This window comes from Penicillium paradoxum, assembly GCF_028828445.1.
Source record: "Penicillium paradoxum strain IBT 22861 chromosome Unknown utg000006l_segment0_segment0, whole genome shotgun sequence".
NCBI classification, from domain to species: domain Eukaryota; kingdom Fungi; phylum Ascomycota; class Eurotiomycetes; order Eurotiales; family Aspergillaceae; genus Penicillium; species Penicillium paradoxum.
This window is the reverse complement of record NW_026643184.1, coordinates 496,165-512,238: the sequence shown is the minus strand read 5'-3', so window position 1 is coordinate 512,238 and position 16,074 is coordinate 496,165. Positions and strand designations below refer to the sequence as shown.

Genomic DNA, 16,074 nt, shown 5'->3' with positions numbered 1-16,074 from the left:
ATATGCTTCTATCTTAGTATTAATGTCGAGTATTAGTATTTCCTTGCATTGTATGTCTGAAATTACACCGAGTTACCGAAAAGCCTGGCAGATGTGAAATATTAACGATATGTGATTCGAACGTCCGCTGCCAAAAGAAAGGACTCGGAATCGTCAAGAGAACGACTCCGACACTGGTTTGACTACCGATATACTACCTAGTAAACTCCCTTTGAAGAGTTCCCGCTGCAACTTTTTCTCACTCCGTGGTATCTAATAGATAATTGACTTGGTCTAGCTAGCTCGGTCTTTTTAATTTACACGATATACGAAACAATCCTCCGTGGATATCATCTGGCATAGTGTACGACCATGTGATGATCACCCGGGCAGTGTCAATAGCAGCCCCAAGACAGACATATTCAGGCAGTAAATCTGATTTGCATTGAAACCTATCCTTAAGGACTATACACCTTCGCAATGAACGCCATGTCAAAGTACGGAATGGATAGGAAACAGGGAAACAGGGATATTGATTGCTTGGAGCTTCGATACGATGTATGGAGGCATGGATGTATTGGGTTGATTGGAATGAACAAAGGTTGAAAATGAGTATGAAAACGCCTGGAGAAGTGGTCTCCGTGAAAAGAAATTGGAACGCCAGGGTATCAATGCCGACTGGCCGGTTTCGAGAAACGGTAATTGGTAATAGGGCTTGTAGGGCTAATGAGTTAATGAGTAGGATGTAATAAGATTCACAGGAAGAAAGAAAAAGGGAAGGGAAAGGATGTGCAGAAGCCTGGTTCGTCGTATGTATGTATTGCAAGAGCCAGGCTTCGGTTCGGTTTGTGGTGGGAGGTATGCGGAGGGTGCTGTACAAGGGAAGGGAAATGGTTTGGTGGATGTGACAGAGGCTACTGGAGCTCCTGCAGGTTGAGTTTTGGGGGTGCCCAGTCTAGCTGGGGTGGTTTGTCATTGTCCACGCAGAGAGGTGAAGGACGCACTGCGTCCGCTCGGCGACGTTCTCTCAAGGCGGTGCCACTGAGGAAGCCCCTTAGGGTTGATGAGGCCATGCCATAGGCGCTGCGCGCGCTGCCGGCGCCTATTGAGGCACTGCTGTGAGAACTGCGTGCACTGCGGACACTTTCCGCCTTTCGGACCACTGGAGGCACAGCTGGAACGGGCAACGCTAGGCGGGAACCGGGATTGGAAGAACCATAATCGGATGGAAGAATTTGTGCAGCACGGGCGGTATGTGGGCGGCGAGAATTGGATCGAAGACGTTTTGGCTGAAGAAGGCCGGCCTCAATGGTCGGTGAGGGTGGAGATGGACTGCTAGAAGTCTCTGACAATCGGATGGAAGCAGGTCCATCTGACGGAGATGTTGATGTGCGGATTTCATCTGCCGATACGGACACATCGAATTTAAGATTGTCAAGCATTGTGCTAAGGCTGGCTGCTGTTCCGGGTCGTCCATCGCTGGCAGAATCTTCATTGATAGTCTCAACCCCATGGGCGAGGTTGTAGTTGCGTTGGAGATATCGATCAAGCCGGGCAACTTCGGTGTCCCATCTCTGGTTCAGAGACTGCAAGACTAATTCAACGTTGTGGTTGGCGAATGGGGAGTGCTCCAAGGATGAAACAACACTTGCTGGGGGCACCTTGCTTAGCCTGTGCCCTTGACCCCCCTGACCCACAGTCATCGCTGCATACAAGGAGCGCCGAATGGAATTTCCAGTGGAAGAGTGGTTGCTGTTGCTAGCCTCCCATCGAATCTTATCAACCTCTCGGCGTACTTTGTCGAGAGACATGATTCGATCTTGGTTCATACAAGAGAGTGTAAGCAGGGTGCGATTGCACTGAAGGCCGTTGACCAATACTGTAAACGACTGGAGGTTGATGTCGTTGTTCTCACAGTGTACTTCACGTAGCGAACTATTCTCTTCCAAGACAGAGGCCAGCGTGTTCGCACCTTGAAGGCCGAGTTTCTGATGCTCAATCCTCAAGACTTTTAGGGACGTATTTTTCTTCAGACCAGTCAACGCAAGATTGAGACCGATGCCGAATCGTGCAACATCGAGGTGCGCATTATCTCCACTGATGTCCAATGCCTCGAGAGAGTTATTATCCTCAAGCATCAATTGCAAAGATCGACAAGTCTCAGGCCCCGCATCGTATGGGAGAGATGCTTTCGAAATATCCAGGAACTTCAGGGTACTGTTCTTCCGAAGCGAGTCAACCAACTGACGGAAATGATCCTCTCTCTTGAAATCGATCATGCGCATCGACAGGTGCGAGGGCGTTTTGTCCTTTGCGATAGCATTGAAAATGTGAGAGCATCCATTGTCGAGGCGGTTCTCGTTGACATGAAGATGGAGACTGCGCGGGGAATCAGATTCGATAGACATCGAATGCATAAACATAGCGACATCTTCTCCAGTCAGACCACACTGGTCAAGTCGGAGCACACGAAGGTTTCGAGAGCGATCGCTAGCAAGGTAAGTTGCAATAGCATCCACGGTCTCGCGGTTGACAGCTGTTCGACTGAGAGCCAGCTCTTCAAGTCGCCAGTTGAACAACATTTCGGCCGTGATAAGCGGGTCTGTGCCAGAAGTGCGCGAGATGCGAGATAAGTTGATTTTGCGGATCTGCCCGAAGTAGCCGATGTATTGCTGGAGTACATCGGGATTTAGTCGGCCCTGCACGCCTGAAATGTTGATTGCTTCGAGTGTTGATTCTTGGGCGACGATAGTGGATAGAAGAAGGTCCAGGTCATGGACAGACAATCCACAGTCTCCGACCTCCAGAGCTCGCAGATGACTCCGCCTCTGCGATGCTGCATCAACAAGATAGTCCAGATCAGACTCACCCAGTTTGATGCCATTGAGCACAACCCAATCCACACTAGTCAATTCCCGGCGACACACAGGGAAAATCGCCTCTGGAATTCCACAACCTGGGTCACGAGTGCCCTTTTCTAAAGTCGGCGTCGGTATCCGTGTAAGGCAGTATGAGAAATCGAGTCGGCGCAGCCATTTACTCTTCAAAGCCAAAGCGCGCACCTCTTGCGAGAGAACCGTCAGATTTGCCTGGCCCGGAATGTGCACGAAGCAGCCTCCTCTGTCGAGATGGGCATCGGAATCAGCTCCATGAACATCACGCAGGCCCTGCAATGCATCAAGATTGACACCGCGGAATGAGATTGACCGGAAGGACTCGTTGTAACGAAGTGTGCGCATCACCGCAATGAGTTCCAAAGCAGTATACCTAGAAGTCTTTGGCGAAGCAGGCTTGAGAAGACGGAAGCATGGAGCATCCTCGCATTCCAGATCGATGGTGTATCGGATGTTCGAGGTGTCGATATCATAACTGGCGGAATAGGCGACCAGTGTCCGATCGAGACATCCATAATCCTCATCTAGAGCAACGGGTGGGAAATTGTCGTCATTTTGCAGTTCTTTCGGAACAACGAATTCGTACGGCTGTCTCGTCCACAATGGACGCAGGTATTCAGTGTGTTGGCGAATCCAGCAAGCTACTTCAACAGAATGAACAGAGGCCAGGAACATGTTGAATGACTTCTTGAGAGGAACCCGGAAAGTCAAATGCAGGCTGTCGTCACCGTACTCCATGGATAATCCAGTCAGATTCATCAGGCCAAATGAAGTACCGGCATCCCAGTCTGACAGGGATACCACCGATGATCGATTGGTGGTCTTCTGCATGGGAAGCAGGTGAAGTTTGTGTGCGCCAATGGCAAGATAGCAACCGGTAGGCGATAATTTAGTGAGATCGTCAGAGGAAGAGCGGGTGATTGACTTGCTGGACGCAATCTGAATGACTCGGAACATGCGGAATGATTCCGGGTCATAGTCTCGTTCGTGTTCCAGCATACGAGTTACATACTCGACCGATCCCATGCTAAATGGCATTGGAGAATTTGCTCTAGCCATCTGTGCAGCTTGACGAATACCCACCATCCAGAGGTTCAATTCTTGCAGATCCGATGTCTGCATTTGGACCAATGTGGCTTTGTGCGTGCGCTCATCGAGATAGGCCACTTCGACCGATGGAGACAATCGTGCATCCTCCAGCATGTACACTGCGATGATACTGTTTAGTGGAATCCCAGCCGATGAATCTCCCGATGCCATCACCTGCATATCCTGCAGAGAACTGATTGACGCCACCGATTGGCGATGGGCTGCCGGAGCCCGGGTGTAGGAAGCGGGGATCGAAGCAAAGACATCGGCGGCTTTTCCTTGGTTTTTGAAGCGAACGATATGTGTATCCGTGAGGACCAAATATTGACTCTTTTTCCTCCACATGCCTCCAGTCATTTGAACTGCCCCATGGTGCAGGAGTGCAGAGGACCAAATTCCGTTCCGGGGGTTGTTTGTAGTTTGCTCGTCCCCCACCGAACCGACAGAGCCACTCAGAGGCTCGTCATCCTCCCAGGAGTGCAATGACCTCAGGGATCCAAAAACCGAAGTTCGCTTTTTCTGGAACGACTTCCGCCGCGGACGAGGGGTTTCGTTAAGGGATGCAGATGTCGACCCGCCGGCTGTATCGGAGCCTGCCGTTCCAGGGCGACGGTGATTTGACCCATCGGATCCTCTGCTGGGACTGTGAGATCGTCCGAAAAATCCGGAATTGCGGCGGGCTTTCTTGTCTCGGGTCAGGGTGTCATCCGAGGGTGTTCGATTATGAAGTGGAGGCCGGGAGGGGTTCGGTATTGTGAGGGAGGGAGCGAACACACTCAGGCTCTTTCTTCGTTCGCGTTTGCCGATAATTTCAGCCATGTCGGGGTTTCGATGTGTGCTGGTGATACAAAAGCAGGGAGGGGGAAGCGCAAGATACTGGGAGACCAGTGACACGAGTGAACTGAGAAAGGAAGCTTTAAGTCATCGACGACGTCAACGTCGTTTGTACTGGAGATCAATTAGCACCCAAGAGACAAATCATGGCGATATAGACAGCGTCAGAGGGTGAGGCCCATAGTATCGAGCGGAGAAAGAATGAGGGGAAGGTAGCACATACTGTCGACCGTCACAACGCCATGGGAAGCAATCAGTATGCAATTGCTAACAATCAGCGAGAAAAAAAAAAGAAAAAGAAAAAGAAAAAGATAGCACCGCCTAAAGCGGGACTAGTGGATATATCTAGGACAGCTTCCCAATTGTGTCAGGCACCTGTCAACAATGTGGCGATGGACTGATGGTTGCACCCAGACTGGCCGGAAGGGGAACCCCGGGGCAAATTGTATGATATCAGGGCCAAAGGCGGAGAATCCTTGGGCTAATAGGCGATGATCAATCGGATTGATAGGTCTTTTTTTTTCCTTTTCCCACAATGTCAGTTTGAGCCAGTCAGAGATCAGGACTGCCGATCTTAGAGCTGGAGAGCTGGGGAAAATGCAGAACGTGGGAGGAAGCTTGAATCGAAGCCCGAATGCAGACAGAAGATGGAAACAGCCTAGACGTACAGGGGATACGTAAGTTATGACCCTCCACGGGGAAAAACTGGAGAGGGAGAGAGAGAGAGATGAGGTAGGGGAAAAAGGAGGAATGGACGGATGCACCCAAATGGCCCCAACTGTAACTGTCCGATCACCAACTTTTGTATGTTTCAGGTGGAGATCTCTTGGTTTTTTTTTTTTTTTTCTTCTTTTTTTCCTTCTCGTCGTCTCTTTTTTGGTCTCTTCTTTGGATTTTAATTTAATTTAATTTATCTTTGCCAATAGGTACAAGTACAGTGGACATGCTCTCATTTGAAGGCAAACCGGGGGGGAACCTTCAAACTGGTCAGCATCGCTTATTTATACCAACGTTAAAAAAGACCTAAGACATGTGTTCGCGACATATCGAATTGCATATTCGATCTCTACAGCCACGTCAGAGGCGTACTCCACCGCCACCAGCTAGAGCTGATAGTGCCCTATAGCAGGGGTTATTTTCCGTAGTAGGTTGGAGCTACTCCTCTTTGGTTAGCATGCTCGGCATCCTGCCAGGGATGACGATCCTGGCCCTTTTCCGCATCCGAGTTAGGAATCAAGCTATACTCATGGTTCATCTCCAAGGCTTGTCCGATCTACAAGATGAACACAACATTATAGGATGATGGGGATCCACCATCGAAACAACGATCGGCAATTAATGCACTCCACGATGTTGCTGCTTCTAGGGGCAACTGACGTCTCAGGCCCGCGCAATTGGAGATCACAATCGATCAGCATGACAATCAGGGGGAGGAGCACCTCGGAAACCTGGCGTCATCGGTGACGGAGTGCAATTCGAGACCATCGGATGGTGGAAGGAGGCAGCCATTCACACTTCATTTCTGTAAGGCCTTGCAGGGCTGGGTGACTGGGAAATGAACCATCCGGATATCCCGGGGAAGCGCCAGGGGTAATGGCTTGAATCCATTGACGAAGAGAGAGGTCCAGGCTCAGATCACTCAAATACCATGTGATTATCGAACCATACGGTTAAGACTCCTTATTATCGACGACTGCCCTCCGCTCTTTCGGCCTCATATCGCTCAGCCCGTTTGATCCGCCTAACCAGCTCAATGTATTCCGTGACACGTTTCTCCTGCCAGATACAACCGCCCAGAGTCATAGCCGCAACCTGCAAAAAGACCTTGAACTGCGGGGTGAGACCGCGGTAAACACGGGAACCCGGAGAGATCCAACTAGAGAAGCCCTCGAGCGGGCGGTGGAAAAGTCGTGACCGGAGGTAGTCACGGGAGAAGATGGACGGGCGTGGACGGGGTTGAGTCGCGGGGTGTGCCGGCGGACCTGGTGCCGAGAAGACGAATGGATGGGGGAGAGCGAGAATCATATGAGCCAGGATGGAGACAGAGCCAAACTTGGAAACATGAGCAATTGGATATGAACAACTTCAAGGCCGATTGCTTACGCGGAAGACCCCGGTCATGAAACCTTGGGCGGCAATCCAAGAGATTTCATCCGGGGGATCAATTTCACTTCTTTGAGTCGATGGTGACGGCATTGTAGCGGTATATCTACGGAGTATTTGAAGGTGCAAATGCGATAGCTTGGGAAAGGAAGTAGGGCGGATGTCTCCGATCCTTATCGACGCCCGAGTTCGGGAGATAAAAACGAAAGTCCAGACACAATCCTCGACGGGGTTCAAAGCCGAAGATCAGTATCAAAGACAAATCATAGAAGAATCAAAGCCCGGACCAGCCAGTGTCTCGAAATCGTGAAACATGCCAGCTCTCTACCCCAGTCGAGCCAGTAGTGAACCTCCCGAGTCAAACAAAACGGATCAACGATTCTCCACGCGGGCGACTCAGATAAAAAAAGAAATCCGATGATCAACCCGCATTTACTCCAGACCAACCCCAATCCTTAATCCCTAATACACCAATCTCACAAACACATCTCAAAAATGCCTCTTCCCGCCCGCACCGCGACCATCTCGCGGGCCACCAACGAGACCAAAATCCAGATCTCGCTCTCCCTCGACGGCGGCGTCCTCCCACCCTACGAACCCTCAACCCACTTCCCCGCCCCAACAGACCCCCAAGAAGCCGAAGCCGCCAAAAAGGGCATCGTACCTTCCAAGGAAGCCGCCCATGCCACCCAATTCACCCCCACCCAGCAGATCACCATCAGCACCGGTATCGGCTTCCTGGACCACATGCTGCACGCACTGGCGAAGCACGGCGGCATGAGTCTGGCAGTTCGCGCAAAGGGCGATTTATACAGTGAGTCATCCAAGCATCCAATCAACGCTCCAATGAAGAAAATATATATACTAACACGTCCCCGCAGTCGACGACCACCACACAACAGAAGATACCTTCCTCGCACTGGGCGAAGCCTTCACCGCAGCGCTGGGCGCACGGCAATCCCTCGAGCGATTCGGACGCGGCGACGCACCCCTCGACGAGGCACTGTCGTGGGCTGTGATTGATCTCTCCAGCCGGCCGTGGGCGGTCATCGATCTGGGCTTTAAGCGCGAGAAGATCGGTGATTTGAGCACGGAGATGATCACGCACGGTCTGCAGAGCTTCGCGCAGGCAGCGGGTGTGACTCTGCATGTCGGATGCACTTATGGTGATAACGACCACCACCGTGCGGAGAGTGCGTTCAAGGCTCTTGCAGTTGCCATTCGCAACGCTTGTAAGCGTAGGGTTGCGGGTGATGTTGGTGCTGGAGATGTTGTCAGCACCAAGGGTGTTTTGTAATGTGCCCAGGTGATTAGATGGAGATTGTAGATAAAAGCGAGATTACCTTATGAATGAGATGAGATGAGCATGTTAGACCGGGTCTAGATTGGTGTTAATATGAAATGAAACGCGAACAAGTTTTGTATATCAACTTCATTTCTATTTTTCTATATGCCTATTCCCCATATATAACCCATCAATTCATCAGATAACCATATGCATATCAGACCCAAATCCAACAAAACACTTCCAAAACCAACGCCGGAGCAAGCCAAAAAACATCTTATCCAACTCAATGCCTATCCAACTCAAAGGTACCAGGTATTCATCTCAATACCTATCCACCCCAACACCCACCCCAACATCTAAACCCCCAACGCCTTAACAGCCCTCTCCCAATACGCCTTCCGGTCCTCAGTAACCGAAGTCCCCACACAGTCAGAGATATACCGCTGCCACCCAGTCTCCGATCCATCAGCAAGCGCCGCACGCACCTCCTTCGAGCACTGCGTAGTAAGGAACCAAGCCCCCGAGCCGAAATCAATAGCCCCGTCGCTGCGCAGCAGATCAAGAAGATCAGCAGGACTGTCGCTCACACCAGCAAGCTGGTCCTCCAACGCAGGCAGCGAAGAAGCATATTTCTTATTAAACGAAGGAGATTGCATATTGCGTGCTGGGATGGTTAGCATCCATTGTACTTAGTACTTACTCCGTATACGATACAGAGATCTGTGGGAGGAGTTGCTTACTGCCTTGTCCGGCAACGCCGGGGAAATGGTTCTTGTTGTATTTGAAATCGCCGCTTTCGAAGGCCATGAGACTGATTATGGCGGCCTGTTCAGCTTTTGAGGTTACTTTGTAGGTTTCGAAGGACTCGGATGTGAACGCGGCGGCTTGTTTGGCGGTGGCGCATTCGCCTTTGGCGGGGGCGTCGTCGCAGGTGGTGGATTTTGGGGGAGATGGTTGTGATTTGGGATTCTGTTAGGGCGGCATCGCGGGTGAAGAGGGAGAGGGGGAGTGGTGTTGCGGTTGTTTGGATGGTGAGGGTTAGGGTGAGGGAGAGGAGGAGGGTTTGGAGATGCATTTTTTTTTGTAGATAGTTGAGATGTAGGTATAACAGGATACTGGGTTATGAGGGACTACCAGTATTCAGATCCTATGAGAGGAATTCGTATAGATCTCTAGGCAGGGAAGAGACTTTGTTCTGGGATGAAGTTATAGTGCGGCATACAACACTGTCTTTATAAGACTGCCTACATGTCTGGCAGAGGCAGACGGCGACCAAAACAGGGGGTGGCATTTGTACAATGTAGCTGGGACATACACAGGGGAGTCGGGAGATATCTTCCTGGTCTAGTATGTATTGTGTACATTGTAGGCTAGACGCGGAGAATGCTGGTGGTGTCAAGTATGTCGGATGACGGCAGCCGATATCAAGGCAGAACACCAACGTCATAACATGACTTGTCTGGATGTGTAACTGACTGGAACATGCTTTGAAGAAGAAACATCAAAGCCCCCGATTTGATAGGACGGTCAAAAAGCTTAGCTGTGATGGATTAGCCATGCAAGGCACCCGCGCGGTGTCATTGGAGAGGAGTTAGGGTTTCGTGGTTCTTGAAACACAGCTTGAGAGAGTCGACGACGGCAGTCTAGGAGGGGTTAATCGGTTCGATCTCGTTGGTTATGGTAGGCTCTATGGGTAGAAGGTGATAAAGTATATAAATATACCTGAAACACTACCCTGGAGTGACAGAGTGATACGTCGAATTATCAGCATGAGGGTAGATTTTTCGAAACATGGCTTACTTCGGAAATGACTTTACTTCTGGTTCATCATAGAGTACTCTGTACTGTCAATTCATGAACAGGGAAATATTTGAGGCATTGATTATTGTTTCATCATGCTCGGAGATATATCCGAGTGCAAATAGCCATGCCCATCCCCCACCGTCTCTCAAGAAGCGAAATCTAACGTGTTTACAAATCAATAGACAAAAAAAAATAATAATAGGAGAAGACAGCGAAGCAAGGCCAAGACACAAGGCATTGGGGAGAGCCATCTGCGCACATGTTCAAAAGCAAACCCAATTGCTCCAGGTGAGCTATCAATCCAGGATCCCGCCACAGGATTGAGACACCATGCATAATGCGCTCCTAAACACAGAAAGAAAGGGCAAAAAAGTTGTACAATAAATGCTGATGCAGAAATTCATGTCCAAGGGTGTATCGATACAGACAAAATACACTTGGGAAGGAAAAATGGCGAAGTTTGCGAGTCGAGAAGTCAATCTCTAGATCTCTTAGTCATCACGCCGCCCGAGTTCGTAGGAAGTCTCTGTGACCCCGCCGAGCTCTTCGTCTTCTTTGAAGCTGACGCGGCGCAGGAGTGTAGGGACACTCAGTCGCGAACGTCGTGTTGGCGACGTCGAGAGTCGGGATGGGTTGATGGATGGCACTTTGGTGTAGCGGTAACGGTACTTGGCTCCCAGGAGCATAATGCGCCCGTAGCTCCACCAGAGGCAGAATCCAACGACTCCAGCGAGAAGGAAGCCGCAGATGGTCAGGAAGACCCAGTGTTGACCCATCTGCCGAAATGTTAGCATTCTGAAATGTCAATCCGACCAGTTTGTGAGATCACTTACCCAGAAGATCAAGTGCGCATCCTTGCCATGCCAACTGTTACCCCGATGGTGGGTGAAGAAGCTCCATGAGAACTTGTTATACTCGTCCTGCATGAGGATGCGCACGCGCCCTGCCTCGCTCGGTCCATCGCGCATATACTCCTTCCAGATGACAGACAAGAACAGCGGTCCCGTCGAGTACATGACCGTGATGTAAGGAAGGAGCCAGTGGCGATCGTACTGCTGCAGAACCTCGATCGTTCGAAGGAAGAATGGGTGTTGTGGTACGGAACCCATTGCATCGTTCGAAATGCCGGTGGGCGCAGTGCGGCGAACCCACGCGGGATAAGCCAGAAGGGGATCCAAACGACGATTGCAGCCCTATTTGATTGTTAGAACTGCACCAATGAAATGTCAAGACCTCGCCAATTGTACTCACATCGTCCAGATCAATGTATGTTCCACCATAGTGCGCCAGCACGAAGTACCGAATTGAATCTGCGCGTTGGATAGGGTAGCTGTAGCCATCGAAGGTGGCTAGGAACCAAGGATATTCGGCGGCGATAAACTCGCGCGACTTCTCGTTTGTCCAGAGCTAGACGGCGCATGTTAGAAGCCTGCATCGCAAGCTGAGTTCTGGGGAATGGTGACGTACAATGTAATCGTAATCGGGATGTAAGTCGATGCAACTCTGTTGAGCCTCTTGCCAGACCTCTGGAATGGTCTCGTTCTTGTATGTTTGGTGGATAATCTTGGGGATAATCTGAGGGCGATTTTCGATCAGACTCGAATTGGGTGATGGCAGTTCAGCGCGGTGTATAGCGTCGGCGGCGGCATCTTCGACTAGTAGCGATAGAAGGGTCGAGACGCTGCGCACGAGGAATGAAAGAATGAGGAGGTTGATGAGGAGGAAGATCAAAAGACCGCGCCGCATGGTGAAAGTTGGGCGACAGACGTCGAGTAGGAGAAGCGTAAGAACCAATTGAGTATAAGCAAATCGGTGGTTTTTTTTCGTTAAGTCGTATCAAAGTTGTGTTAGACCCTCAGGCCGTTAAAGGTATTGTTGAGGAGATGCGGTGGACATAGAACCGATAAGTACTCCGTAGAAAGCGATAAACAGGGATAGGGGGAAGGTATTAAAAGGGGAGGCTAGTTCACGACAATAAGGAGAGTGGGGAGACTAAATCTAAAGAAGGAAAGGAGAGTGTTTAAAAAATGAGAAATCCTGAGGCCAAAAAAAAGATGGGGAGTTGACATAGGGGAAGTAATACAATACAGGGGCCCTAACGAGGCTGAGCCAGGGTGGCTGAAGTTGCCAGATTAACCTGGGCAGTTGGATCTGATCATTGGTGCGCAAGACCGGTGGGGCGAATAAGGGGAGTTTTTTTTTAACCTTTTCTTTTTTTACCTGCTGGCTGCCTACAAAGGTGACGCGTGTATACATCGTTCTCTCGTTGCGGTCCCTACTTTCGCCCACCCAATCTGGGAGTTGTACGGAGTACTCCGTAGCCGCCTGCTACCTCTCTCGCGATGTACCTCGGCACCTAATCGTCGCTAAAATAAGCCTAAGTCTGGCGCAAGGACTCGTCAGCGTATGGTAAACCGCTGTGGGGAAAGAACCTTGGGAATCCCCACGCCAACGCTAAGACACCGTATTGACCTAAACCTGTTTAGGCCTCTGGTCTGCCCGTTCCTTAAATGAAGCCGAGGCTATTTCACGCCTCATTGGTTTAGTAGGCCATTGGCGACTTGGCTAGTCTAACGCACAATTAATCTACAGAGTAGCATAAGCATGTTTGAGCTCCGCAATACGGAGTCCAGATAGACAGCTCCGCGCCTTTTTTCATTACATTGTAGGACTCCGTACTCCGTACTCCGTACTCCGTACAATTCTATACATAAAACTGTGCACAAACAGGTATTACCCACCCTTTCACTGTGGCGGAGGTGGGCTGGCCACGTAGGCCTTTGATAAGAACAAGGACTGGAGCATCTCAAACCCACGCGTGAGAAATAAGAACCAAGCCATGGATCCCTTGGCTACAGGCTCGGCCAAAGTGATTCCAGCACGAGAGGTAGGAATTGGCACCGATTCGCCAAGCGAACCGCCACTGCCACAGGTCCCGTGCACGGGGCAGAAGGCGATCTTTGTTGGCCACGTTGGGGGCCGTATTCGTATGTAGATGGGTATTCTTTGGGTATTCTTTGGGTATTCTGTGGAAGGATTCCTAGTCCACTCCGTACCTAGGTACTATTGTGTACTAGACGGTACACGGGGTACTCCGTCTGGAATGAGTTGGCAATATCAACATGACCCCCAGGAACGGAGCAAAGGGTACCCTGGATCAAGGCTCCATTTCCATGGGAAACCCCCAATCTGCACTTTCACCCCCCCACTGGCCCCATAATCGCCAGGCTCTGGTCCGTTGGCAACCCCATCGCCCCCAGAATCGTCAATCGTCGCCACAAAGCCCATCACCGTTCGCCCGTTTGCAATTCTTGAAACCTTCTACGGGGTATGTCATTGCCACATCGAACAAGATCGGCAATCTCTTTTCAATCTTCTCCACGTTCATTCAAACCTTGGAAGAAATCCCACAGGTGTGACGTGGTTACTTTAATTTTTTTTTATTTCGTTGGATACTCTTAATCAATTTTGAGTCGATGGAGAACACCACCTAACCCACTAACGTTGTAATACGGCCCTTGTACGGAGTACGGAGTACAAGCGTCGTGCAGATCGCCTGCCGTGTCATGTCTATCAGCGGGAATTACCCCAATCGTCCCGTAGGCGAAATGGATTCCACCAGATGTCCCATGAACGATCCTCCGTACAACACACGGAGGATGGAGTATACTGTGCGAGTCGGATATTCGCACCCTACGGAGTGCGGAGATGAGGATGTAGGTACGGACCATTCCGTAGGGCCTCCGTGCTCCGTATGGTGTCCTCCGTACAATCAACCCATCTCCCTGCTCTACTCCGTACTCCATACTCCGTATACGAAGTAGCCATAGTGGAGACGGAAGATGCATCAAGTCCCAATCCAATTCTCTGTTTGAGCCAGGCTTAGACCCCTCCATACCAGGATCGACATGGCTTTCAGGTCGCTGCATATCTCCACAGTGTACGGAGTAAGAGGGTAAGACGGGGCCAATACATGGAAAATGCACGGGGCGCGAGACGAGAATGGCCGGGTAGATTAATCTGACGTCCACACATACCTGGTAAAATATGAGGACCGTGACGGCGGAACTACTGCGAACTCAGCATGATGTGGGATGACTGGGCTGACTAGATGGTGTCATGCCAGATTCTCTGTCGACCGGGTGAGATGTGCCACCGATCATACATGTACCTAGCCGCGCTACAGCTGTGCGGTTCGTCCGTACGGAGTACTCGAATTGCAAACGTATGACTGTGCGCCACAGTTGCGCTAAGGAGGTTGGATGGAGGTAATATGCATGCAGTCGCCATATTGTTGTAGTACTCTATTTTACTTTAAAACATGTGAAAGGATGGAGTAAACAAAAGCGTGGTGGCAGGAGAGTTTGCTAGGTGGAGAGGTCGGTGGTCGGTGGTCGGTGGTCGGGCGAAGTCAAATTCCATGACACTTCGCGAGGCTCTAGTATTGTAACGCATGTCATCTTCTTAAGGTCTGCCACTGCATGCGGCTGAAAGCGGCCATGATGAAAAGACACTAATTGGAAGAAAAAAAGAATAAATCGGGTATCTGTGGCTATTTCAAAGGAAAACAAGACAAAAACAAAAATATATGCATGCACTTGCTAAACGCACACACAAGAGACAACCGAGTGTTGGCCCTTGCTTTGAGACAGATCACATTGTGCCTGGGCCAAGGGGAAACGTCCCACGCCATCAGATAAACCCTGGGAAGGGGAGCGAACTCCACCTCAAGGCTCGGTTGGTTTCATGCCTTCTCACTGACCGGAGTTCTGAACACAACCCCAACAGGGCTGCCAGTCTCCAGGTTCAGCTGGTATATCATACAATACTCGCCGAATAATGTCGAAAGCTCTCCTCCAGGATGATTTGCACGACAAGTGACTGGAAGATCGTCCAGAGCTAACTGTGTTCGCTATGAACTGACAGCGTTAATATCGATAGCCCAAAGCCAGCGTTGGGCAGCGGCCAAGGCCGACATCGGACCATGTTATATCCACGGCTCTAACCATACCATTGAGACCAGTACTTCATCGAACGAGGTCCATGGGCCTCGAAATTCCGATCCTGACTATGCATCAATTTTAATAATCTCGTTCATCGGACCTCAGGCGCCGCGGCAGCCGCAAACTCGCGATTTACATTCGCACCGGTCGCACGCTCACTGGAAGCAGGCACAGACTCAAACAAGCGCCGCCACCAGCGAGGCGGGTCAAACGGACGATGGCCGCCATGCAGCGGCGGGTAGACATCGTTGAAGAAGTACCAGATGTGGCCGACAACAACACCGAGCATCTCATCCTTCGGCACGATCCTGTGCACAATCACGCTGAATCCCATCAGTACCCAAGGCAGGTATGGGGCTGTGAAGACGAGCAATCCGAGGAAACTAAGACGGGTGTCCGGGTTGCGCCGGGCCCAGATGTACACCAGACTGGAGGAGAGTGCGCTGCCCAAGAAAGGTATTGAGAGGAAAGGCGAGATAACGAGGAGAGATGTCATGGCGTAGAAGATCAGCCATGCAAAGTGGGCTGGAGAGCGGCCGGATGATTCTTCCAGAAGACGGGAGTAGCGCTGCAGGAAGAAGACATGGAATAACAGGTCGAGGTTAAGGGGTCCGAAATAAAGGAATGTCGAGACGAGTCGCCAGTACTGCGATTTGACGTAGACAGATCGGAAGCTGTAGAATAGCTGGAATGGCGTCACGATGTGGCACTGTACCATCACTGAGGTTGCGACTGTGGCTACTGTCCACCACCGAGTAACGGGGGGCATCTCATAGAACCATTGTTCCAGAGGAAACTGGCCTAGTTGCCCATTGTTCTCCCAGAGCGCAGCCATGATCTGTGTTATGGCTTCTGGCGACGGATATCAGATAGAAATGGGAGGAAGGGTGATCACCACGAGCACAAAGAGAGCTCCAAGAGGTGTGTGCCCTCTGGGGTACTCGACGTATGACGGAGATAAGACCAGGTAGGCCACTTTATCGTCACGTGTCTGACACGAGACGCGTGTTACGTGAGAATCACGGGGGCTGGGACGCTAACGCCCGAATAGTTCATATTGGCAGCTCCCCCAGCCTCTCTC

The 16,074-nt window shown here is 50.8% G+C and overlaps 6 protein-coding genes across 6 annotated transcripts; 1 reads left to right on the top strand and 5 right to left on the bottom strand.

Moving 5' to 3' along the window:
- Nucleotides 1-893: 893 nt before the first annotated feature.
- On the bottom strand, nucleotides 894-4,781 carry N7457_006693 (uncharacterized protein; the record flags this gene model as incomplete). The annotated part of the gene is made up of 1 exon (XM_057177737.1): nucleotides 894-4,781. One exon carries the CDS (start codon nucleotides 4,779-4,781, stop codon nucleotides 894-896), a length of 3,888 nt encoding a protein of 1,295 aa, XP_057029481.1.
- Nucleotides 4,782-6,479: 1,698 nt separating this feature from the next.
- On the bottom strand, nucleotides 6,480-6,992 carry N7457_006692 (uncharacterized protein; the record flags this gene model as incomplete). Its single annotated transcript, XM_057177736.1, has 2 exons — nucleotides 6,480-6,848; nucleotides 6,900-6,992. 2 exons carry the CDS (start codon nucleotides 6,990-6,992, stop codon nucleotides 6,480-6,482), a joined length of 462 nt encoding a protein of 153 aa, XP_057029480.1.
- Nucleotides 6,993-7,394: 402 nt separating this feature from the next.
- Nucleotides 7,395-8,196, top strand: his3 (imidazoleglycerol-phosphate dehydratase HIS3; the record flags this gene model as incomplete). Its single annotated transcript, XM_057177735.1, has 2 exons — nucleotides 7,395-7,713; nucleotides 7,781-8,196. 2 exons carry the CDS (start codon nucleotides 7,395-7,397, stop codon nucleotides 8,194-8,196), a joined length of 735 nt encoding a protein of 244 aa, XP_057029479.1.
- A 347-nt stretch (nucleotides 8,197-8,543) lies between these two features.
- N7457_006690 (uncharacterized protein) lies at nucleotides 8,544-9,262 on the bottom strand (the record flags this gene model as incomplete). Its single annotated transcript, XM_057177734.1, has 3 exons — nucleotides 8,544-8,851; nucleotides 8,928-9,012; nucleotides 9,065-9,262. The coding sequence occupies 3 exons, from the start codon at nucleotides 9,260-9,262 to the stop codon at nucleotides 8,544-8,546; spliced, it is 591 nt and encodes a 196-aa protein (XP_057029478.1).
- A 1,219-nt stretch (nucleotides 9,263-10,481) lies between these two features.
- On the bottom strand, nucleotides 10,482-11,736 carry N7457_006689 (glycosyltransferase family 32 protein; the record flags this gene model as incomplete). The annotated part of the gene is made up of 4 exons (XM_057177733.1): nucleotides 10,482-10,766; nucleotides 10,824-11,183; nucleotides 11,242-11,397; nucleotides 11,458-11,736. 4 exons carry the CDS (start codon nucleotides 11,734-11,736, stop codon nucleotides 10,482-10,484), a joined length of 1,080 nt encoding a protein of 359 aa, XP_057029477.1.
- A 3,348-nt stretch (nucleotides 11,737-15,084) lies between these two features.
- On the bottom strand, nucleotides 15,085-15,828 carry derA (putative ER-associated proteolytic system protein Der1; the record flags this gene model as incomplete). The annotated part of the gene is made up of 1 exon (XM_057177732.1): nucleotides 15,085-15,828. One exon carries the CDS (start codon nucleotides 15,826-15,828, stop codon nucleotides 15,085-15,087), a length of 744 nt encoding a protein of 247 aa, XP_057029476.1.
- Between the last annotated feature and the right edge of the window lie 246 nt (nucleotides 15,829-16,074).